The sequence below is a fragment of the Lactuca saligna genome, chromosome 4 (assembly GCF_052625555.1).
Source record: "Lactuca saligna cultivar CGN05327 chromosome 4, ASM5262555v1, whole genome shotgun sequence".
NCBI classification, from domain to species: Eukaryota; Viridiplantae; Streptophyta; class Magnoliopsida; order Asterales; family Asteraceae; genus Lactuca; species Lactuca saligna.
Window position 1 is genome coordinate 273,381,225 of NC_136420.1, and position 27,751 is coordinate 273,408,975.

Below are 27,751 nucleotides of genomic sequence, written 5' to 3' on the forward strand. Positions count from 1 at the left end.
GGATCCTCAACTATCTCTTGATCCCGACTATTATTGTCATTATTATTTACTAACATTTATAACGGTTATATTTCATTCTTAATTAACATATGTGCAGAAATAGTCAAGAGAAGACTTATTCTCAACAAGAGAGTCGTCTTAACTATGCTAAAGACCTGAAATACCAAGTCAAACAACATTCACAAAGCTGGTCATAGAGGATCCCGGGAATATCGGACATCTTGTTAGCTAATTTAGACTATAAATTGACACATTTATCTCGCACACGACACACTCTACTTACTCTTAGCTTACTCTACGAACTATTGCACTTGTTCTTACTGAAATGCTCTATGTAATCATAATTTTATATTAATAAAATCATCAAGGCATGTGATCATTATCACATCTCAAAGTTTTGTGTCGTAGATCCTAGCAATGATCAATGACTTTCCTTGTAAATAACCGTGTTATTCTTTTTACCATTCCCGATTGCACAATTTGAACATTACAGCCTCTCATTCAATTTGGTTGATTTATACGTGTGTAATTTTTTACCAAAACAATATATATATATATATATATATATATATATATATATATATATATATATATATATATATATATATATATATATGGTGTTGTTGTATGTTTCCCATAAATCATATAATTCCTCAATGCATCCCATTTAAAAAAAAAAAAAAAAAAAAAAAAAAAAAAAAAAAAAACCTTTTTATTAGACATATTTTGTCATTTTGTTGCTTTTTGTTTTTTCTTTTGTCTTTTATTATTATTATTATTATTATGAAAAAATGGTTTGATTAGATGTAATAATATATGAATATTATGAATGGAAAAATAATATATGAATATTCCGAACAGAAAAATAACGCATAGATAATCAGAACGGAAAACAACACATGGATTATCAGAATGAAAGTAATAAAACACTAATAGTCTAAATGAATATAAAAGTAACATAAAAATAGTCCGAACGAAAAAATATATTTTTTAATGTTAATAATAATAATAATAATATATCTATAAAACATTAACAAAAATAAATAAAACACACACACACACACATATATATATATATATATATATATATATATATATATATATATATACACTCTAATAAATGAAAGTATTTTTCCCGCATGTTACACTCTTCTTGCTTTTGCCACATGTCATTATGTGCTTATTTTCAATTAAAATTTTTCCACATAAAATTTTATGGTTGTTTTCGTTTTTATTAAATTTTATATAATAAATAATTAAATGTATTAACTATAATAAATGTAATAATAAATGTATATCAATTTTATTAATTGATTTTCGTTCTAATTTCAAAATTTATAAATTAAAACCTCATTAGTTTCCTTTAATTATTTATCTAAATTATTTGTTTAAATTTAGAAGAGAAAAAACATTTTAATTTTAATAATTCAATATTTTTTTAATTTTTCTTATAAATTCAAACTTATCAAATATTTAGAATTTCATATTTAATTTTTTCTTAATAAACATATGTTATATATAGGTCTTACACCTAGTGTGTGTGTGTGTGTGTGTGTGTGTGTATATATATATATATTGATGTGATTGCTCTTAATTAAAGGGAAAATGACATATAGACCCTATAATATTTCTAGGGTTGATCCATTTAGCCACTTAACTTATTTTGTGGCTTAATAAGGAAATGAAGTATTTGTTACCTAAGAATATAGTCCCTTTTACCTATTGTAGCCGGTTAACGTTGCCACGTAAACCTAGCGTAACACGTAAGCGATGACATGGCAAGAATTTAAAGCGTCGAAAAACCACAATGATGTCGTATTGTAGGCGAATCGTAAGGAGAAAGGATCGACTGTTCAAGTGCCTCCATATAAAATCAAGACTTCCTTGACCTAAAACGGCACATCTGCAAATTTCATTACCCTAATCTCATCTCTAAGTTTACTCCAAAATGGCTTCGATCGGACATGCAGAACACAGCTTGTCTCCAAACTACCGCCGACACATGGATGAGAATCATTCGAATGGCGTAACCAATGAAGACATGACCATCAATCTACTGCAAACCCGGCTGGAACTATCTCTTATACGGGAGGACTTCCAAGACCAATTGCGTGAGCTCCGTCGGATAGTTGATCGAGACTTGGATGCCATGAACTGTGAGGTCGATGACGTTCGTGCTGGTTAGTTGGATATCTCAAATGTCTTTGCTAATCTTAAAAATCATTTCGTTTCTCTACAAGGAGCATATGTGAAGATGGTCTTCAAGGACAACAAACTTAAGAAGTTGATGTATTGTGTTAGGATTGTTGGTGTTATTTCTGCGTCTGTGCTGACGTATTTGGTGTTTAAGTAAAAAAAATGTTGTGTAGGCTGAAGCATTTTCAATCATGGGTTTGTGTTTTGTTGTGTTATTTATGTTGTTTAGTGTCAATATTAGTAGTAGATTTTGTGTCGGTTGCTGGTATTAGTTTGTGATGTTGGTGTGTAGATTTGGTGGTGGTGTTGCCTGGGCTGCTGATGATCATTGTTTTTTGATGAAGTTTTTTGTGGATGATCTATGTAATAGGTTATGGAATAGCAGAAAGCAATGTAAACAAACCCATTGCTAAAATGTGTTTTAATATGTTATTATTAAAAAAAACTGTCTTACACTTGTATATGTATGTGTGTGTGAAAGAAAGAAACATTTGGGTATTATATATGTTTCATCGACTGGGATGGGACCACAAACCAAAGCAAAATGAATATACCTTCTTTATGTGCATAGACAGGGACCACAAATGGTACAGTTTGGGAAAAGGGACAAAAAATACCTTTGCACACGATTGAAGCATATCTGCTTGTCTGCAAACCTTTTTTGGAAAAAAAAAGGGAATCAAGCTTTCTAAAGATGGCCTTTTCATGTTGAATGGATTAAGTCACGAGTACCCTATTTTTTACAATGACTTAATTACCCCTGCATTAAAATGGTCAATTTTCTTTGCAATGACTTAATTACCCCTACTTTCAAAATGGTAAATTTAATTTCTAATTACTAAAATGCCCCTACATCCAAAATGGTAAATTGAATTTCTAATGACTCAATTCCCCCCACATCCAAAAATGGTCAATATAATTTGTAATGACTAAAATGCCCCCACATCTAAAAATGGTAAATTTAATTTCTAATGACTAAAATGTCCCTACATCCAAAATGGTAAATTTAAATTGTAATAACTCAAATGCCCCCATATCATAAATGGTCAATTTACTTTGTAATGGCTAAAATACCCATAATACCCCTAGATATTCGTGGCACTGGACAACAATAACATACCATATAACAACTTACCACATAAAAAAATAGTACACCATAAAAAAAACATACAACGATCATTTGTTTATTGCAAGGCACATTCACTACAAATAACAAACAATTATTCAATCCAACTCCATGGTCGTTGCAACACTGCTACCTTCACCTCCCACATTTTTTGCAAGCTTCAGTTTAATGATTTGTTCTGACTTCTTTCGCATTTTAGGCGATTTAACATGCTTAACTCGAGCATTGACATTCACCCCTTCATCCCGTCCGTTGACTCCCATCATTCGCTCTTCATCTCTAGGCCTATCCAAAGCATCAGTAGCGTCTACCATTACCTCATCATCCCCTACTCCTGTGGCAATGTTTACAGACTCCTGCGTAGGTATAGTTTTTTGTTTCTTTGTTCCATTTTGTTTGGATGTCCCTACACCTTTACTACAAGTAGCCTTGTTGTGTCCTTTTTCCTTGTATATACTACAAGAAACTTTCTTCCCTGTCTTGGAGACGGTATGTTTTCCTATCCGTTCAAAAGCATCTCTTCTTCTCTTTATGGTTGGCCTACCCGACATACGTCTTTTCAATGGAGGAAAAGGGGGTATCAAGTCAGTAGAAGGCCACATATTTTTTCCATTCATCCCATGGATTGGCTTTTTGTAAGTATTATGGTATAATGCAGCCAGGTACATTGGATCTACATATGGACCACCAGGTGTCAAATTTAAGTAGGCTAAGGTGGCAACTGAGTGTACGCAACCATATCCATTAAGTTGCTATAGCCTGCAGCTGCATTCCTTTTTTTCAAGATCCACAGTAAACACCTCGTCCATCTTCCTTGCCTCAAACTTCATCCCCCCCCACAAGAAATGACATGCCAATGCCTACATACGTAGATGAAAACCATAAATATCATGAGATGTGAAGAGCAAAGTACTAATGTAATTGGATAAATGTACAAACCTTTGCTCATTTTGGAGCATATTCAACCGTATTCTGATATTTGGACAAACAGAATAACCATTCCATCCTTGTCCGGTTAGTTTCATAGTCACCATCCTTTGCATCAAATATATACGAATGTCCTCTAACATGCTTATTATTGGTTTCTTCCGGGCATCCAAAATCACACTATTAAAACTCTCTGAAAAACCATTCTCTACTGACTCACAAGAATTATGAACTCTGAAAAAAGCCAAAGACCAAGTCTTTGGATCTCTATCCATAAGATGCACAACTACTTCCGGATTTAATTTTCCAATCTCTTTCATAACTACATTAAATTGTGCTTCAGTTGTTGCCTTGCTCGCTTTCCAAAATAGATTTTCAAACTTGGATCCACTAAATCTCTTTCTAAAATTCGCATAGATATGTCTAGCACACTGTCTATGTTTAGCTGCTGGAAATACTTCCTTTACTGCCTCAGTCAAACCCTACATAAGTCACATTAATGTTTGAAATTAGAATAGCAATAACTAAATTTAGAACATGCAGTAGTTTTGAACCATACCTTGTGTTGATCTGAAATTAGAACCAAACAATTACCATCATTCCAACATTGCAAATCTTTTGAAAGAGTTTCTAAGAACCATTTCCAATTCTCTTTGTTTTCCACAGAAACAACTGCCCAAGCAATCGGGAATATTCCATTGTTAGCATCTCTACCCACAGCACCAAAGCAACTCCCCTTAACAAAAACTTTTCAGAAAACAACCATCCAGGTTAATGATCCTCCTACATCCTCCCCTCCATCCCTATTTTACTGAAGCAAAACATATGTATATTTTGCTGAAATAATTCTTACCATCAGGCATTGAATCAACACAAATTTTAACTGTGGATCCAAGATTTGATCTTCTAATCTCCTCACCATATGACCATAATCTTGCATAATTCTCAGCTATTGTCCCTTCAACTAGACTTAATGCATACTTCTTGGCTCTCCTACACTGACTCATACTCACATTAATCCTAAAATCGGTTTTTACCTCCTCTCTAAGCATTCAGATGCTCATCTTTTGATTGTTATAAAATTGGTGCTTAAAGTGAGTCCCTATCCATTTGTAAGTCACAATTGATCCGAATTTGAAATTCTTTGCATAATTATGCTCACCGATAAGAGATTTTATCTGGAAAGACTTATCTTCACTCATCCAAGAACCCCAAAGCCTAAAAGTACACTTGCCATCACAACATTTAACAAGTAATCGTCTAGTATTATTCTTAACAAAACATAATTAATAACCATTCGCGACAACATAGTTACAAAGCATGTGTTTCAATTGCTTACGACTCTCAAACCTCATACCTAAAACAGGTTCCTGCTCCTTCCAATTGAGCTTATCATTGAAAATGTTTGGCAATTCGGGATAAAAATCTTCATTGTCACCCATGTCTTATTCGAAAAACTGACCTGCACCTGCTTTCTCACCCATCACTACCTGAATCTCACTACCCTTTTATAAAAAAAATGAGGCTTCTGATGGTCATCCTCATCGCCATCAACATCCTCATCCTCGTCGTCATCATCGTCGCCATTCTCTTCCTCATCGTTTGTGTCACCCACATCCCGGCCCTGGTGCAACTTCCTTAACCAGTCCTGCACCATCAAGTACTTCTTCCTCAACGTTACCAACAAACTCGTCTTTGTGTTCATCCAACCATTCATGTATGTTACTATTCCCAAAATGGTCTACATGCATAGGGAGTATAACACCACATTCATATCCAATTGCTATGAAGTCGTAATAATCGGGGTCATTGCAAATTAGAGTCAAAGCTTTTGGAAAATCAATATCAGGTTGGTAGTAATAGAGCTTCTCACACTTTTCCCCAGTGAACCTTTCGATGAACGCAACACACCCATCCTTGTCCATTCCTGCGAAATCAATGTCCGAAAACCTCTGAGTAATTCCACCGGTGTAGCGTATGGGGTTTCTGGTGAACATTCCTTGGAAGTGGACATTTACTTGTAAGAATACGAGTTCCATGCTTGAGGATTCAGAAGCAGCTCACAAAAAAAGGGTTTACCGATGAAGTGTTGAACAGTGGATATAAATGGGCTCTTTTATAAAGCATATACCGACATTAAGAAGGAGGCGACTAATTAATGACATGACATTAGAAAAAAAAGTCACAGTCAGCATCCGATGTGGTGTTAGTAGAAGGAGGTGGACTTAAAATGACCGACTAACCCTTCAAAATTGAAATAAGGACTTAATCGACCCGACAAAGAGTAATTCGTTCCCTTAATAAGCCACAAAATAAATTAAGTGATTAAATGGGTCAACCCTAGAAACATTATAGGGCCTATACGTTATTTTCCCTTAATTAAATGCAAAAAGGACGAGCAATTTGGTGTTTAACTGTTTATTACTATAAAGCTTTTTATAGAATTTAAATATTAAGTGTTTATAATTTTTAAACTTCAATAATTAAATTAAAAATTACGACATACTTAATTATCAATCTTTGATGTCAACCCTCATGTGTTCAAATATAACCACCGGGTAATGTCAACTAAACATACATTATTAGCATGTTTTCATAGAGTTCACATCATATTGGAATTTAGTCAATTTACTACATAAAGATGAGAAATAAGTTGGTCGGATTATCTTTTTATCTATCCGCTTAATAGAATTGAACTTTCCTTTTTATGCCCTTTGAATTTGTCGTTGCTTTTAATATTTATGTACATCTTATTATTTGGAAACCGATAACCGATGTCACTCTTAATTGGTTTTATTTTCATTTTATTATTTTAGTTTAATTTTGAATTTGTTATATGTTATTAAAATAAAGTATATATAAATAACAATAATATTTAAATATTTGAAGAAAAAAAAATCATATAGATGTAATACCGACACCACATACGATATATACGTATTATTATTGGAATCGGTTAAATATCTCTCTTTGATTATTAAAGGCCATACTATTAGTTACAAAAAATTTGAACTTTTAATAGTGGTGTAATCTAAACAATTATCACGAGCACAAATAAAATACCGTTCACACAATTGGATCAAATAACAATCATATTGTTGAGAAAAAGAAGGTTTTTCCCAAATGAAATGCAAATTAGATTCATGAAACAAGAGAAGGATTTCCTCAATTTGAAATAGCGGTTCTTGCAAAAGATTAGTTTGAACACTTTCGTGATGTGCATTCCTTTGAATGTGATGAATGCGTCTTTTTACCGTCACTATTACGTCGCAAGAACTTTTGTTTCAAATTACGGTTCGTGACCGTTATTTTATTTGTGATCATAATGCTAGCTTAGGCTATATATATATATATATATATATATATATATATATATATATATATATATATATATATATATATATATATATATATTAATTTATGATATAGAACTTATTATATCAGACAAACATCTTTAACTGATTTTAATAATGTTATGTATGTACAATGTTGGTATCATATTTATATCATTTTTATTTTACATATTAAAATATTTTTATAATTTATTTTAATAACATTTAAATAATATCATAATTAAAATAAAACAAAAAGTTAATAGTATAAAACTATAAATCAAAATGAAAACGGGGATAAAATCAAAATAAATATTGAAATGTAGTTAAAAGGATCAAAGGATTTATTCACGTGATTTGAAAAGGGTATAAAAGGAAAATAAAAATTTATTAAGTGGTGGATTAAAATATCAAGTGGAATTACAATATAGTTAAGTTAGGTTAACTTGACATATAAACTGCTTACCGGGTGCAATTATTAGGAGTAGTAATTTGGTTACTTCATATTTTTTATATATTTATGATATCATCTTTTGTGGAAGAATGGTCATGACATTATAATGCTCGAAGAATTGTTGGTATCCTTCGGTGTTTTTACATTGCTTTAGGTTTGAAATTTTATTTGTAAAAAAGTAAATTAATTGGTGTCATGATGAACTTTTCCAAAGTTGAAAGAATGGATGGTGTCATGGGGTGTTTTCCTATCCATCTTCCTTTTTACTTACTTGGGAGTTCCTGTTGGAAGTTGGAACCAATATGTCACGGATTGTAGGATGGAAATATGTGTTTGAAATTCGCGGCTAAATTATCAAATTGGAAAGCTAAAATGACATACGTGGATAACCAAATGACTTCATTGAGACGACGCGTAGGGCCGGTCCAATGGTTTTTCATGCCCCGGGCGAAACGGAATAATAGTGCCCCATTTTTACGGGATTGATTTACTTAAAACCTTTAAGAGAAATATAATTTAGAAATCAATAATATTATAAGACCTTTTATCTAAAGATGCTATACAAACTAACACACACAAAGTTGGCTGAAAACAATGTCTTACAACATTCTTGAAACAACAAAATCTACGAACTTTGATACAACAAAACCAGTCAACTTTTTTGAAACACCAATCATGGTGTCCTACTTTCTGAGTATTACCAAGAATAGCAAACAACTTGTGAATACCACACAAACAACATGATCAACAACGAGCTTATGACTTCACCCTATTAGTGACTAAAGCCGACGTACAAATCAGAATAGCACTAAACCCCCATATACTAAGTAAATCTTCAATCCAACAATGAATGTAATATATCCCTCTGCTTCCTTCACGTTTCAGAATAATCTCAGAAAAATAATTGCAAATCATAACTTAATAAACAAATTTTGAACTCAAATAGAAGGAAAATCGGACCAAATCGAACTACAACAGGTACACTAATTTCTATTGTGAACGAACTCCAACAACAGACAACAGTGCACAAAAATCACGCTGAAACAAACAAAAAAATCCGATTAAGAGAAATTAAAATAAGAATAAGAGGAAATCAAACTCACCCAAATCAGAATAAAAGAAATAAGAAATCAAAAACCTTAAAACCATCTGATTTTGGTGTCCTCGGTGGTTTGCTTCAGAATTAAAAACAATAAATAAAAACACTCATCCAATTCATAGGAATTAGAAGAAACGAGAAGAAATAAGATTTAGAGGGATATATGTGTAATCGGTATAAGTTCATCGATTTAAAGGCTGCCTCCTTGATCTCTATAGTGTACGTTATTCAAGGGCATCGTCGATTGGATTTGGCGATTACAATTCTCAAGGTGCTTCAAACCTTCAATTATTTAGCGCCCATGCTCGCCTCGCCTAGACACCGGTGTTTTGTCGATAGAAATAAATATTGGGTCAAACTGTTGGGCCAAAATGGTATACAAATAATTACATATCCGATTAAATTTATGCCCTTTCTTTTTTGCTGCCTTGGGCCTTAGCCCAGCTCGCCCATGTATTGGGCCGGCCCTGACGACGCGGTACGGGTCCAACTAGAAGCAACGGGGGGTGAGGTGGCACCCCTCAACGCCGTTATGACACGGGGAACATCGCCCCCACTGCTCGTTGCATCTCGTCGAGTTGATTCTCGTTGGGGTGACGACGGGAAGAAACGAAGAAAATGACCGTTTGGCAACGGTTTGAAAAAAAAAAGTTAATTATTAAAAAAAAAACATTTTATCCTATAAATACTCTCATTTTATTAAAATTTTCACACACTTTCTCTTATCCTTTCTACATACTTTCAATTATCTTCAAAAAAAAATATGGATCCTTTCGACTCGTCCGATGATTCAGATGACGAGATTTTCTTTAGGATGATGTATCATTATTACACTACCGACCTGCTACAATCAGACCCATCCCCGCTACTAACAAGACGTGCGATGTTAAACAGAAATCGCGAGGAAGGACACGAACATCTATATCGCAATTACTTTGCGGATAATTGTGTATACAGGGCGAAGGACTTCAAAAGAAGATTTCGTTTGAGTAGGGATGTGTTCTTACGAATCGCCAACGCCTTGGAAAGCCGGTATCATTTGTTTACTATATTTTTATACCAAATAAATAAAAATGTACTACATGTTTCTTTAATTTTACAACATATGCAATATATTTTTAAACTGTAGTTAATTTATGTTTAGGTACGTATTTTTTCAATTAAGATATGATGCTAGAGGTAGACGGGGGTTTACAACGTTGCAGAAATGTGTTGCGGCCATTCGTTTGATGGCTATGGGGGAGTCACCCGACACCATGGATGACTATATGAGAATGTCCGAAAGAACCGCAAGAGAGAGTTTGTATACATTGTCAAGGGGTGTTGTTGAAACTTTTGGAGACGTGTATTTGCGGAAACCTTCGTTGCATGATTTGCAAGAATTGTATGCGGCGCATGAAGAACGTCATGGTTTTCCAGGAATGATCGGAAGCATTGATTGCACACACTGGAAATGTAAAAATTGTTCGGTAGCATGGAAAAGGCAATACGCAAGTGGTCATCACGGATCACCTTCATTGGTGTTAGAGGCTGTCGCTTCTCAAGATTTATGGATTTGGCATGCATTTTTTGGGGTTGCGGGTTCCAACAACAACGTTAACGTTCTTGATCAGCCGCTAATATTCGACAATCTTTTGAATGGAAAAGCCTCGGATGCTCCTTTCACGGTGAATGGAAACGAATACAAATATGGGTATTACCTTACAGATGGAATATATCCTCAGTATTCCACATTCGTGAAGGCATTCCGCCACCCGGTTGAAGAACGAGACAAATTTTTTAAGAGAAGACAAGAAGGAGCACGTAAGGATTTGGAACGTGTTTTTGGAGTGCTGAAGGCGAAGTGGCATATAGTCAAACATGCAGCACGACCATTGGATTTAGAAACTTTACGATATATCATGTATGCATGTATCATAATGCATAACATGGTAGTAGAAGATAAAGGGAGAAATATTGCACACTATATCCCAACAGAGCCTAGACACGCTCAGTTTCAACCAGGAACAGCAGATTATTTGCATCGCATTGTTGATATTCAGGACGCAAATAAACACAGACAACTTCGAGAGGATTTGGCGGGTTATATCTTCTATGGTAACAATAACGATAACGAATAGCGTGGTCTTTTTTTTTTTGAATTTGAATGTTATTTCTTTTTTTGTTTTTGGATATTATGTGTAATTTAGCCTTTATGTTAATTTTAATCTTTAAAAAAAATATATTTATTTTCAAAAGGTTGGTGTTGCATCTTGTTGCCCATTTCCCCACTTGGTGTTATAACACCACTTGCTTATGTGGCATGTGAGGTGGTGTTGCACCTTGTTGCCCACACCCAATGCTCTGAAAGGCAACTTGGGGAAAGAAAACTTACTTCAGTGAAAATGGAACAAGGTGATGGCTTGTAAGGAAGAAGGTGGGATTGGGATATGAAGTCTTTTAGATTCAATAGAGCCTTATATGTATATATTGAAGTGGCATTTTATGACTTGTTATTGTTTGCCATGGGGTTTTTAACACTGTAGTACAACAAAGTTTGACAAATTTATACATTTAGTCGTTCAAATATTTTTTGTTTCTAATAGACCATTAAATTTGAATTTTACTTATCAATTACACCATTATATTGTTGGGTTTTGGTCATAAGACATCCTATGTGCTCATACAAACCCTAATGCTTGGATCTAGGTTTCTCTATTGTACATGCTTTGAATCCAAGACTATAAACCCTAATTCTAGTATACATATAATCATATTAACATGAAAATAAGTTTATAGTGTTACCTTGATTGTTATGTAGCAATAACAATCCCAAATCTCCTTGTATTGACTTTGGAAGGCTTAGAGTCACAAGTGTCACTCCTCTAATGGCTCACAAACACCATAAGCAAGTGGAGAAGGTATAAGGAGAGAGGTGAGAGGTTAGAATTCGTATCTAGGACCTCTTGGGAAGGGATATACGAATTCATGGCCCTAGGGGTGTTTATATAGGTGTAGAGATAGGGTTTCAGTCATTATCCTTATCTAGTTGATTATCCATTAAGCAACCAATAAGATAATCCTTGAATCCTTATCATACTCGAATTCTAAGGGATTTACACCTCAAATTCGTTCACCATATATATAAGATAATCCTTACCTTATTTTGTAACTATCACATAATTACAATTCAGCCCCTCTAGTTTAATTAATTACATTTGATCACAAAACTAATTCTTAATTAATTATTGACCAATATTAATTAAACAAATATGATTTCTCCTTTAATATATTATCCTTATAACATATTAATAAATCATATTATCCTCTCTCTCTTTATTCATTTCTCCAATCAAGTTGCTTTGGTGAAGGCAACCCAAAAGGACCATGCACCATCGGGTCAAGTACATACCAAAATAGTTATGGACTTAGACACTAATCCAACAGTCTCCCACTTGGATAAGTCTAACAACTATTCTGCGTATGACTTCAGATCCCGATCTGCAATCGTAGCTTTCCAAAGCCGCTGTCAACTCTGATCATATCAGATACGCGTGTCCTTAGATAAGGGATCATATATTCCTCCATTCTAGATATCGTATGAGATATGATTTTTAATCATTCTCTTTGTACTACTTCTCGATTTCCGATTTATGACGACAGACTAACTGAACAAATCAAATTAGTCCTAGCCCGGCCGAGCATTTACGTATGTCATCACTAAACCATCGAAGGGCCCAAAGATATCGCTTTTATCCTACATTGGATAAAAGGAACGGATAAACTTTGATACAATGCTTGCTTGCACTCACTCACCGAATTACACACAACAATATGTTTTATAACACCAAGTTACTGGTGCGTTTACATATTATCAATGTGCAACCGATTCGCAAGATACAACTCACACATCTCGGTTTCAAGAATATAAGATGTTATCGTCTCACCAATCACTCGTGATACAATTCATGGAGTGATCCAAGTGAGTGTGGGTTTAATCCAATGCTCAAATCATATTCATAAGCACTCATGAACATTGCAGCAAACATTTGCTTATGTCTAATACTCTTCTAGACAATCCACACACCAATTCACGACAGTCTTCATTCATATCTACTTCCAACATATGAACGACTGTGGCCCGTTTGAATAATTCGATTATTCTTAATAAACTCAATTATTCTGGAAGTCAAAACATGCAAGGTGAAACACAAGAATAATACTAATCCCATATGGCCTCAAACCTTTGAGTATAAACAAACACGTTTTATTTATCACCATATCGATTACTCATTATTTGTCGTTTCGGGTAATCAACTTCGCATTTGAATTCCAACACTTGTCCCATGCTCCTAGCATGCACACAATGTTTACCTATGGTTCTTACTTTTGCGAAATAGACAAATTGAACACATTTCCAATCATTCTCATTTTACAACACCAAATCCATTTTCTTAAGTGTAAGAATGTCAAATTCTTGTTACTTATAGAATACACTAGATTCTAACACTTTATGCAACGATCCTTTTGTAATGTCACTGCACCAAAGTCTCAAAGACTATTGCCAATGATATTACAAATTCCTCTATCGGAAATTGTTACAAGACAATTCCTTAGATATGATGTCTCTCACTCAAAGTACATTCCTTTGAACATCCTTTCGCATAAAGTTTCTAATCTAGACATAGATTTTACTTCCCAACATGGACACACTTCCATATTTTCTATATGACAACTCATTCTTAATAGAATCTTATCTATTCGTAATGATGTCGATATCGTCCATCCAATATGGAAACACTTCCATAATTTCCAATACTATACTTCCAACTACTCGCAAGCGACCAATCCTCGTCGAACTTTGGATTGTCCTTTGATAGTTGTTTAATTATTTTAGTCAAAACCAATTCTAGTCCCTTTTCCCTCTAAATGCACTATACATTTGGAAAATTTTAGAATGGTCAAACATTAAAGCATTCGCAATCGATCATATACCCGAAGCGTATGGGACACGACGCATAATGTTTTATTTGCTATGTTCTCAAAACTCGAATTGCGAAGAGGAATGCCGTAATCACAATCGAAATTTTAAGTACACACTATGTACCTTTGACTAAATTTATTAACCTAATCCTTTAGATTTGAAATGAAGCATAATATTCTCTCCCTTAATTATAGCAAAACAACCTTTCAACTCTTACAACTTTGCAAAGTATGACTCTTGTTTTCTATAATTAATATTGCCAACTATGCAATACGTGCCTTAATAATCATACAATCATAACATTTATGCTCCCACTATCATGATGATTATTATAAAACATAACACTTATGCTCCCACTAGCTTCGACATGTAAACATCTTAACTTTTAGAAAAACAATACTTATTGAATTTCTTAAGTTCATGTTTCTAATACTTAGTGCTTTGATAATCTTTTATCAAGGCTTCTTGAACTTATACACTTTTGCCTTAGATAGTTCATATGTGTGTCTTAACAATTAAGACTAATTGCCAAACCTCACAATTCAAATTATGGAAAGGGATGCCGTAACCATGATCGAATTTGAGAATGCAATTTTACAATCACTATCTTTTAAAATCTTTCTTAGTGAAAGCATTTTCTCACAATCATTTTCATGAAGGAGGAAATCTTATGACACTTAGATTTAAACGGTGTATGTGTTCCTATCCATGCGAATTTGTTAAAACCAAAGTTTACGACAAATTCAAACTCATATGGATCGAACTTTCTTAATCTTGATTTCTTGCCTTATGGTAGCACAGCTGCCCACCACGTCTTCCAAGTAGTTAAGCATCTTACCTTTTTCCTATCAATGTACCTTTCATTGATCAAGGTCCTTGCCTTTTACGCATTCAAATGAGAACTCATAGGACTCTCATGCATAATTAACTCGATTGGATTGGCACAGAAACAAAATAATGTCTTTACGATAGGTTGTAAACCTCAACTCGTGTGCTAGTGATGATCGATAAGGTTTATTTGATTTGTTCTTGAAACTTTTCGAGACCATTAAGACTCCCACTGACTCCTTGACATATAAGATTCTTTTGTCAATAAACATTTCTTGACAAACAAATTTTCAAGAGTTAGTGTAGCTTGTATCAAAACACTTCATAAATTGGTCATAGTTGGTCTTTGTCTTATCCAAGACATCACAAATTTCCACATTTGATGAATGTTATAAACCTTTAATACTTTTTACTCATTGTCACAATCTTAACTTTAAGACTTGTTATTGGAACAAAGTATGATTGTCTTCTTGATTTGACCATTTCATCAATCTTTGATTCCTCTTCTTGGACATACAATTGTACCAAGACTCACTCAGAGGATCAATTGAGATATGGTTCTTAATCATTAAGACCTATCATAAAGCATAAAAGCCACTCTCCCTTCTTCTTAGAATGGAGAAACTCTTATCTTTCTGCCTATTTGATTCTTCTTATTCGTTTTGTTATTGATCTAAACCCTTTAATCAATTCAAAATTACACTTAATCTTGTAAGTATAATCATATTTACTAAACCTTTAGTAAATGATGACGAATATCTTTATTACTCTTATGGTGAACTTGATCAACACACAACTTTGTGTACTCGATCTCCTAGTCCTTCACTTGACACTTTGTCAACGAATTAGTCTAATTATCAAATATGAAATTTCTCATTCATCATTCAACCAAGTTGCATGATTCCAAGTTTCTATCCAATTGAAACTTGGGCGATGAGAAAATCTCCCTATTTGGTAAATTCTTGACTTTCCATAACACAATAAGAAACAAATCCATTATTGCTAATAATTTTAACATCAATTTTTCATACACGCCATTGTAAGGATAAATAAATCAAATTTAAAATCAAAATTTATTTTATTGCGGAAAAATTTGTCCTTCACAATGCAACTCATTGAAAAACTTATGCAAATACATCTTTCTTAGCAATCTAATTCTAACTCTAAGTAGTAGCTCAAGAATCTAATCTTCGAGAAACGCAATCGAAATCCATTCCTTCACGGTTAGATTTTGCTCACTTCTTCCCTTAAGCTTCTTTTCTTTTCTTTGATCCTTCTAAACATCAATTGTAATCTTATCACATTATGTATTCAGAACCTAGAATGAAGCTTAAAAGAGTTAGTCAATGGATTTTACCTAAATTAGAGCCATAGGTTTCGACTCTCTCATCTCTTAGATCTCTTAGGTAAATAGGGCAGCTTCGTCTCCAATGCCCCTTCTCTTGGCAATAAAAGCAAATTGACTCTTTTTGGAACAACACATGGAACTACTTCAGACATCGCCTTTCTCTTATGATCAAACTTTTCGATCATTGCATGTCTTTCATTGCCATTGTCTATATCCACAGAGGTCTCGAAGGCAGATTCACCAATCAACTTTGCTTTTCTATTGCGCCAAACCATTGCTGATTCAGCAGCAATAAGCATATAGGTGAGATCTATAAGGGTTACGTCGCGGTTCATCATATAGTACTCTCTTACGAACTCACTATATGAGTTAGGAAGTGATTGAAGAACCCAATCAACAGCCATCTCTTCACCGACAATGGATCCTATCATTCTTAGTCTATCAATGTGCGACTTCATCCCTAGGACGTGTGCACACACCGACTTTCCTTCTTTATGTTTACTTGCCAAAAGGGCTTGAGTGATATTGAACTTTTCAAATTTACAATCTTGTGGGTTAGGGAGAATAATTGGAGGAGGAGAAGGAAGTGAAGCATGATTTCTTGTTCTTCGATCGAATCGTGGAATATCATCTTCATGTGGAATGCTTGTTCCACGGGATTTGAGAAGACCATAGTTGTCGAACTTTGACATCGGGAGAAAAATGAATTCAAGTTAGTTGATTGATTGAGTCCTTGGTAAATCACCCAAATGAAATTCCAAGGCTAGGACCCAACACAATATCCTACAACTCGGGAGAGGGATGCCGTAACCCAAATCGCAGAACATTTGAAGGTAAGTGAATGACGATTCACTAGTTTTCACCATGAGAAACGAAAAAGAAATTTAAGTTTTAAATCTATGAAAACTCCTAGATCCTTTGAGATTCATTGAACATTTCAATGGCATGTTTAAATCTCGATATGCCCCTCTTGTTTGTGACTGGGATGCCGAGGATCACAAAGTGGGTGTGAATAACCATGCGAACTACATGGTGCCCTCACATGTTGCAATCACCTATTCGATGTGCCGGTAAACCACACACGCTCCACCGAACTATGACAAACATTGAGTCACCCTTTGCTACCTTTGCTTAGAACCATTTAGTGTGCCGGTAAACCACACACGCTCCACTAACGTCTTCGCAAGGGCACAAAGTGTAATTTCATGGAATTGCATCAATTCACTTTTGCCTAAGTAACTAAGATTGGGAATTTGCGAAACATTTAGTTACTCTGTATTTCATTATACTTATAATGGAAGGTTTCGTCCTATCCTACCCGTTCGGCTAACGACCCTCCACTAGTCAAGAGTGCGGTGGGTAAGAGTGGATACCCATTCAATCGCCATTTTATAGGCAATTTCCTTAAACACCCCTTATAGACCAGCTTCGTGAATGAGGCCTACTAACGGTAAGACTGACTTTTACTCATACATATATATAATGTTAGACTTTTAATGTTATATATAGTATAGAGTGTATTTTATACTTTTAAAATATTATATGGTTAACTTTAACAATTACACTTTTAATTCAATTAAAAGGTTAACCTAAACTTTTATGGATTTATTAAATCTCTTTTAATTATACACCTTAATTAATTAATAAAACCATAAGGGTGTGATTTGAACTTTTTCAAAACATTACTAGAGTTTTAGAATTTAACATTTCTAATTAACCTTTTAATCAACTTTAAATTCCAAAACTTGAGGGCAAGTTTTGAAACATTTCAAAACATTAGGGTTTTAACTATTTAAATTTCAAAACAACAAAACTTTTGGGGTTCAAATTTAAACTATAAAACCTAAAGGGATAAATTGAAACTATTTCACAAGATAATTCAAATCTAAATTACAAATAATCAAACTTTATCTAATAAAACAAGTGATTATCTAAACTTTGACAATTATCTTCTATTTTGGTAAGGATAATCACATAATAATGAAAAAATTCGGATTTTATCACAAAAACAAGTTTATGGTAATTATCCAAAACCAAAACAGGAAGAAAATCGCGAATCTGAGCTGTCAGACCCTTTGACTCGTCGAGTCTGGACCTGGACTCGTCGAGTACAGCTGACTCAGCGAGTTCACCAAGTGACTCGGCGAGTCAAACACTCAGAAACTCAAAAAATCGATTTTCAGTGCTTATTTCGATCAAATATGCATCAATACAATTGAAACCAATCTTGGCTCTGATACCACTGTTGGGTTTTGGTCATAAGACATCCTATGTGCTCATACAAACCCTAATGCTTGGATCTAGGTTTCTCTATTGTACATGCTTTGAATCCAAGACTATAAACCCTAATTCTAGTATACATATAATCATATTAACATGAAAATAAGTTTATAGTGTTACCTTGATTGTTATGTAGCAATAACAATCCCAAATCTCCTTGTATTGACTTTGGAAGGCTTAGAGTCACAAGTGTCACTCCTCTAATGGCTCACAAACACCATAAGCAAGTGGAGAAGGTATAAGGAGAGAGGTGAGAGGTTAGAATTCGTATCTAGGACCTCTTGGGAAGGGATATACGAATTCATGGCCCTAGGGGTGTTTATATAGGTGTAGAGATAGGGTTTCAGTCATTATCCTTATCTAGTTGATTATCCATTAAGCAACCAATAAGATAATCCTTGAATCCTTATCATACTCGAATTCTAAGGGATTTACACCTCAAATTCGTTCACCATATATATAAGATAATCCTTACCTTATTTTGTAACTATCACATAATTACAATTCAGCCCCTCTAGTTTAATTAATTACATTTGATCACAAAACTAATTCTTAATTAATTATTGACCAATATTAATTAAACAAATATGATTTCTCCTTTAATATATTATCCTTATAACATATTAATAAATCATATTATCCTTTCTCTCTTTATTCATTTCTCCAATCAAGTTGCTTTGGTGAAGGCAACCCAAAAGGACCATGCACCATCGGGTCAAGTACATACCAAAATAGTTATGGACTTAGACACTAATCCAACATATATGACCTGATACAGGAACAATTGGTTACTTGAATGACTAAATGTGCAAATTCGCCAAATTTTGTTGTGCTACAATGCCAAAAACAAACACACATATGTGAAGCTACGTCAGCATGTCACTCGTAAACCGGATACAATTTCCTTCAAACCCTTAGTTAGTTGGTATTTCCTAACGTTAATGATCAATTGAGCACAAAAAATACTTGAATGATTAAATGTATAAATTTGACAAACATTATTGTGCAACAGTGCCAAAAACCCTTTGTTATGGGTACAAGTTATTAAAGTTATTCATAGTCAGGATGTCAATCTAAACTCTTCCTAACCTAGTGGTCATATCGGGTCTCCTTGGATGGGTATTTTGAGGTCTTCATATGGTTAGAAGAAAAGACGTTGATCTCGACTCCTTATGTGTGAAAAGATAGGTGATGGTTGTTTAACAAGATTTTTTTAGGAAGACATGTTGGTCAGGGATCCCCTCTCTAAAATCAGTTTCCAAGGATATATCTCCTTGAAACTGATAAACAATGTTGATTTTTGATCATTTTCACAAAGAGTGTGGATCTCATGTCTTAGATGCTAAGAAGGAGGGTGGATGAATCAAAGCAATAGTCAGAGAGGGTATCTTTATAGTTTGTTTAGCTAGAAAATTGATTAATATGGATTTGTTTGTAAGGGAGATGAACCAACAAGATGGAATACGTTGGTGCCTATCAAAGTCAATATGTTAGTTTGGCATGTGTGCTAAATTAGAAGGTGTTTGGATAGGAGAAAATAGGGTGTTTATTGCTTATTGCTTATTCCCACCACAATAAGCTAAGTTTAAGTGTTTGTATATCAATCCTTAAAAATCAGCTTATTGTTGTAGGAATAAGCTAAATAAACTGATTTTAATAAGTATACCCCTCTTGCTTAAAGTTTATTGTTTATTCCCACCACAAATACTTTTGCAAAAACTGTTTATTCCCATATAATAAGCTAATAAGCTAAAAACTAATTTATCCAAACACCCATTTAATCACTCAAAAAAGGTAAATTTAGACAACGGGGTATTAGTGTAGATGCCAAACTTTGTTCCTCTTGTGATACCAAGTTGGAGATAGTGGATCATGTTCTTTTCTCATGTTAAATTGATTTAAATATTTGGAATTTAACTGGTCATTGATGAACTTGGGACTTTCTAAGTTTTTTTTTTCTTTTTAGGAGATTTTAATTGGGAATCGCATGTGAATATGAGTGTCAATCGATGTCACAACACGAGATGAAATTGGGATGAAAGCGGAATTCGAATTTGTGTTCATGTCAAGTGTAAAAAAACATGACCTCATGTCGTGTACAAAATTCGACACAAAACTAACATGATTTAAGATGTGTTTGTCGTGTTATATATGATTAAGTACGGATTTAATAAACTAATAATTTTATTATTTTATCTTTATCGTGTTTTAATTGGTTCTTTGGATGTTGTCAAACCATCAAATGATCAAAATTACATCTTTGGAGAATTTAAACAAAATTTTTTTTTTTTTTTTGATTTTCAATTGTAGCAAAACTCAAAATCAATAGGGTTGGTTGTCTACACAACCCAAGTCATACTATTTCTTTAATGTATCTTGTTTCTAGCATCTTACTAGCTTTTTTTTTTTTTTTCTTTTTAATAACTATCATTCCAAAAAAAATTATACTATGTGTTTGAAACAAGGAAAAGTCAAAAATCATAAAACCTTACAAAAACAAACACAGGGAGTCCCCAAGGTAGTTTTGGAATGTATATAATAATTTGTGAAAGTAACCAACTTTTAAAATTATACAAATTCATTCATTTTTATACACGTTTCACTAATAAACTTACATAAAATGTTTCAAAAAACCATTAAGACCATCAAATATAAGTTTTCCCGATTTCATTTAGTCACTTTCATTTTTTCTACACATCTAACAAATAAACTAATATAAAATGTTCAAAAAAAAGATCATGATAACCAGCAATAAATTGCCTTCATAAGAAATTAAATGAATGTACAATGTTGATGCTATAGTACACAAATAAATGAAAGTATATGAAAGTATGTTTTTTTTTTTTATGCATTTATCAGGTTAACTAAACTCAAAATCAAAATTTCCAGCCAAAAAATTGTGCACCCGATTACCAATAGTGATTGAACTCAATCCAGCAGTCTTAACAATCCCCGAATCATTCATCATTGCTCTCCAACGATCCGCTTCATGCCAACATTCACATGATGCATACAAATTAGACACCATCATGTAATCCCCATCATTCAAACCATCATCACCATAACTTTGCAACAATATTTTCACTACTTTTTCCCCAATCACAACATCTCTATGATTCACACAAGCACCAAGCAATGCACCCAAAATCGACTTCCCTGGTCTAAATGGCATTTCATCGATCACCTTATATGCATGTTCAAGACACCCGGCTCTACCCAAAAGATCAACCAAGCACCCGTAATGCTCGATTTTAGGAGTCACGTTGTAGTTGATTTCCATGGAATTGAAAAGGGTTTGACCCTCTTTGACTAGGCCTGAATGGCTGCATGCGTTAAGTAAAGCTATGAAGGTTACATCGTCTGGTTTTGTTCTTTGAAGCATTTCATCGAACACCTTGAGGGCGATGACACCGTAGCCATGGATAGCAAGACCTGATAACAAGGCGTTCCAGCAGAAAACATCTCGGACTTGAGATTTGTAGAAGACGATTAGAAAGGATTCTAGACATCCGCATTTGGCGTACATGTCTATTAGGGAAGTGGTTACGTGCATACTTGATGTTAGTCGTTTTTCTAAGGCGTAGATGTGGATTTCGCGCCCTTTTTCTAGTGACCCCAAATCAGCGCAAGCAGATAAAGCTGTTGTTACTGTGAGATAATCTGGGGGGATGATATCTTCGTCTTTCATTTTGTAGAACAGCAGAATAACTTCGTCAAACATCTTATTGTTGAGATAAGCTCCAAGTAATGTGTTCCATGAAATGACGTCTCGTTCAGGCATTTCATCGAACACCCTAAGTGCTTCTTCCATGTCTCCGTAATTCCCACATGCTAGAATCATGGAGTTCCAAGAGATGAGATTTTTTACAGGGATTTCATCAAACACAGCCTTTGCCGAATCCATATTACCAAGGTTCGCATACCCAGACAGCATAATGTTGAGTGAAAAAAGGTCTCTTTTAGGCATGAATCTAAAAAGCTTCAATGCAAAATCCAAATTCCCAGATGAAACATACGCATCCAACATCGAGTTCCAAGCAACCGTATCCTTCGATTCCATACTATCAAACACCTTACGAGCTTCATCTGTTCTTTGAATCGATGAGTACATGTTGAGAAGAGAAGTTTGGACCAACATATGGTTGTCAAAGGGCGTTTTTGCTATCTGGGCATGGAGAGCTAAACCGAGTCTTGGATTCGAAAGATTAGAAGCTGCTTTGAGTAACACAGGAAATGTGAAATTATCTGGGGTGAAGATACCTGTTTGTTGCATCTGTTGGTATGTAAGAAAAGCTCCTTTGGTGTTCCCTTCGATTACTTGTCTCTTGATGATCTTGTTCCATGTCCTTAGGTCAATCTGGTCAGGAGAGGGTGGAACAGAGCTTTGCAAATGGAGAAGAGCCATTCATCTATCTAAGAAATTCGACAAAAAAAAATATAGACACTATGAACACTGATCGAAACTGAAGACAAAAATCAGCTCTTTTCTCAATGGAATCCTCAAAGATAAATAGTGAACAAAGATTGAAACTGAACTACTGAAGACAAAAATCGTTATCTATAAACCGACCGTTTCTATCTCACGTGTCTATTTGTAAAAAATAATAAAATAAAATAAAAAAATATTACTATAACTTATAAGTTAAGTCTTATGTTCATTAGTGCTTAATTGTAGATAGGACTTCTGTGGGTACTGTCGCCTTTGCAACAATGGAAAGTAAATTGTTGACCACCTTTTCTTCTCGTGTGTTTTGACCACTTTTTCTTCTAGTGTGAACATGCTAAGGCCTTCTTATTGTCGCAAGGAGAAGGGTCGTGGTCTATGTCGTCACGATCATGGTTCGTGCACACCACCTCGGACCTTTGTGGTCGGGTGTGGTAGTGGTGTTTGGTGAAGCCAAAATCGACCTACAACGCCTAATGAAAAACCATTTACTCTTTGATTCTTCCCTTGATCATGTATAGCAGCTACTTTGGGCGTCTGTTTTATTAAAATTTTACCTACATAAATATCACTACAAACCTTCTTATATTTCAAACAATCGTTCTCTCCTTTTATTCACATTCACATTTGTGTTGCTCTTCCAAAAACCATGACTTCCAAAAGGATGAATTGGTCAGAAAAGAAAGAAGTGAAGTTAGCACAAACATAGTGTCGGTTTCGGAAGACAGAGATAATTAAATATCTACAGATTTTTAGGGAAAAATTCGAAGCTTTTTCTATGGTTTAATGGGTTGTCCAAGTCGAGATCTTGATGAAATATATTCGAAGTGGAGCGATATGAGTGTGAAATGTTGTGATGTCGATGAAATTTACAATTGTAAACAATGTACACGATTGTGATATCGATTCGGTTAATGTGGTCATGGATCAATATGAAAACACAAACCACAAACGTTTTGCACATCTCAAAACTTGTCAACATTTGAAGAATTCCTTAAAACGAAATAACATTGTTTAAAAAAATAGGATTACGGGTAGTTGTTTGTATTTGAGTTTTTTTTATGTTTTCTTCTATTTTATTTTAAACTGACGTTTTTTTTTAATTAATGTAATGTCTTTTTTAATTTAATGAAAACCTAGTATAAAATATATATATATATATATATATATATATATATATATATATATATATATGTGTGTTTATTGTATTTTTATTGTGTTTTTGAATTAAATTTAATTAAAAATGATGTGGAATGGTGTGTTAGTGATAGGTATCTCATGGTTTTAGTAGTACGATGTGATGATGAAGTGGCACTCACCATTATGGTGGTTATGATGGGTATTGCGGATGTCTTAATGATATCTAGAATTGGCTTAAAGATTGATATGACATCAGGATGTCCTAATGATATCCGGAATAGACTTAAAGATTGATGGGTATTGCGGATGTTCTAATAACATCCGGAATTGGCTTAGTGTCCCAGAGTCATACGGGCACGGGGCAACTCCTCAAAATTTACCTTTAAGTGTAGACTTAGTGTAAATTCGGCAAAATCTGTCATAAATCTGTCACGGATCCATCATAAATCCGTCACAAATTCCTAATAAGTGTAAATTTTAGTATAAATATGTCAATGAAATCCTTTTAATGACGGAAACAAGCATCGAAAATGTGTTTTTTTATATTAATGCAACCTTAAAAAAATTATGCAACACATGGTTTTTCTTTTTGGGTCTGTCACTGTGTCACATTTTCCCCTTGGTTTAACGGAAGATGTAACTTTTTAAGGTTAGCCTTAGACCTGGCAAAACATGACACGACATGACAACCCGACACAAAATTAGCAGATTTGAGTAAGAGATTTAATCATGTTTAAGTAAACAGGTTGACACGACATGACACGAAAATTAATGTAACAACCCAAAAACAATACTAAATTTTTTCATTTAAAAACCATTTGTTTTCATTCATTGATCGCATCAAAAGCCATCATGCATTACAGTATTCCAAAACCTCAGAGTACAAATACATCAAGTGCTTAAATCATATGGGGAGGATGTTGTGCCATCACATCGAACCCTTCCCTTGTGAGTTGGAAGTAACTAAGACCATAAACATAAACTGTAAGCATAAAGCTAAGTGGTCTTCCCAAATTACCACATACATCATACATATCATATAACAGCATGTGGCTGTATCAGGTCCGTATCAACCATCGGGTCCGTATCAATCCAAAATAACAACATATAGTTGTGTCTCCATTGGGTTCGTATTAACCCCAAGTTTGTAATGACTCCGAGCCCATATAGCTCAATACATAAATCATACAAGTACATCAAATAGCATCATACGATAACATATAGTTCTACTCATACAATATAGTGGGTCGAGCTTAGTGCCTTCGACCCACTTAAGGTGGTAAGAAGACTCACCTCACAGACAGATGAAAAGCTAAATTGACACGCTGCTTTGAAACCTACGCTACCGGTCACCTTTACGAATAATATAACCAAAACTCAGACTACCATTCAAATACCTAAATGCCCCTAGGTTAAACCCTAAGTCAAAATCCAGGTCAAAGTCAATCGAGTCGACTCAGTCAGTATGTGGGGCGTACTGTTGATCGGGGATCGGGAAGTTGACTTCGTACGCTCATTGTACCCCTCAGTATACCCTACGTACGCGGTTGCTTGCCACCCCTCTTATTAAGTGCTTAATCCTTTAAGCACTTACATCCAAACTTCAGATCTAGGCAACAAAAGATATTCTTAACCATAAAGTTTCCAACCTTATGGTATAACTGTTAGTTTAGTGTCTAAGTTAATAACTATTTTGATAGGTACTTGATCCGATGGTGCATGGTCCTTTTGGGTTGCCTTCACCAAAGCAACTTGATAGGATGAATTATAGAGAGAGAGGATTAATTATGATTTATTAATATATTATGAGAATAATATATTAAAGGAGAAATCATATTGGTTAATTAATATTAGTCAATAATTAATTAAGAATTAATTTTGTGGCTAAAAGACATTAATTAAACTTAAGGGACTAGAACTGTCAAATGTATGATAGTTGAATATTGGGCTAATGGACTCCATATTAGAGGGGTGGACGAATTCTATGGGGAAACCCATTAGAAATCGTCCTAGGCCTCTAAGGAGGGAGTCCATGGGTTGCTTAGGGCTTAAGCAGTCAAATTAGGGTTTCCTTGTTAGATAACCCTAATAGCCTCACTATTTAAGGATCCCTAGAGCACCAAAAACGTGGCTAAGAGTTTCCTTAGGGTTTCCACACGTTTTTGGGTGCCTCATCTCTTATTATTCTTCATCCTTGCTCTTGGTGTTTGTGAGTCATTAGAGGAGTGACACTTGTGACTCTAAGCTTTCTAAAGCCATTACAAGGAGGATTTGAGTTGTTATTACTATATAACAACAAAAGGTATGTATTCTAATCTTCTTGGTGAATTTCGAAAATAGTATGACTCATTAGGGTTTTATTATGTGTTCATAATGTTGTGTAACTAATAGTGAAAACATAGATCTAATTCTAGGGTTGCATGCACACATAGGATTGTTTGTATAAAATCCATCAATAACATGGCTATAAAGTCCTTAACTCCAAAAACCCTAGTCTCTTAACCCACTAAGACCATCTAGCACTTGCATGGAGGAAAACTAGTGACCAAGAACCCAACTTTATGACTTAACACCCCTTAAAACCTCTGAAAGGACAACTCAAATGCCTTGGAGTACCTTTTACTCACAAAGACCAAGTTTAGGTACTATCTAGCTTTTGCTTAAAGTTGTTTCCTTTTTGGTCCTAAAGCCTTGAGTGAAATATCACCACCTCAATGCTCTTCCCTCTACTCCAAAAGCTCTAAATGGAACAAAAAATGGCTCAACAAGCTTCACAATGCACAAACACTCTTTAGGGTTTTCAAATGAGGTGGAAGGGTGAAGATAAGAGGGTGCATGAGGCCATAAATGTGTTTAAATAGGGTCCAAACCCTAAAATTTAGGGTTTGCACCCTGGGTGCGTACAACCCTGCGTACTAAGGCGATCTGAAGTACGCTCAACGTATAAGGGTGTACCGCCTGCGTACGAGGGTGTACCCCCTGCATACTCCAACAACTCCGAAATTACGAAATTGCCATTGGGGACTAAATTATAAATAAAGCATAACTCAAAGGCTAAAACAAATACCTGAATAGTAGATGTTACAATTAAATGGTTGGGTTAGGGTCAAGACTTTCAACTCGAATATGACCCATTTAATTATATATCAATTTTTATAAATTTTATATTTTTATAAATATATTATATATTATAGACTTGTAGTGGGTGAAACTTAAAAATTAAAATTAAAATACAAACTTTTAAACTGACTTAATTTAATCTTCCTCACCACTTATACCTTTTGTTCTTAAACTCTAACTCTTTCCATTTTGCCTTCTAAACTTACTATAAATTTTATCAATTCACTTTATCAATTTCGCCTCTCTGTCTCCTACTTTCCAACCTTTAAAATGTTTAAATCCGACATGACACAACATATTTACAAGGTCAAAACCTTAACCCGAAACCCGGCAAAAAATAAATGGGTTGACACGATACGACATAATAATTAAATGGGTCGGGTTAGGGTCAAACTCTCACAACTCGTTTAATGTCTTCATGTCTTGACACGACACGAACCCGACTCGATACGACTTGTTTGTCAGGTCTAGTTAGCCATGATTACTCTTCTCTC

The 27,751-nt window shown here is 34.4% G+C and overlaps 2 protein-coding genes across 2 annotated transcripts; one reads left to right on the forward strand and one right to left on the reverse strand.

The window, feature by feature from the left end:
* Positions 1-10,017: 10,017 nt before the first annotated feature.
* Positions 10,018-11,542, forward strand: LOC145040673 (uncharacterized). Its single transcript, XM_078988580.1, has 3 exons — positions 10,018-10,166; positions 10,279-11,231; positions 11,373-11,542. Exons 1-3 carry the CDS (start codon positions 10,018-10,020, stop codon positions 11,540-11,542), a joined length of 1,272 nt encoding a protein of 423 aa, XP_078844706.1.
* Positions 11,543-21,413: 9,871 nt separating this feature from the next.
* On the reverse strand, positions 21,414-22,958 carry LOC145040675 (pentatricopeptide repeat-containing protein At3g29230-like). Its single transcript, XM_078988581.1, has one exon. The coding sequence runs from the start codon at positions 22,956-22,958 to the stop codon at positions 21,414-21,416; it is 1,545 nt and encodes a 514-aa protein (XP_078844707.1).
* Positions 22,959-27,751: the final 4,793 nt, after the last annotated feature.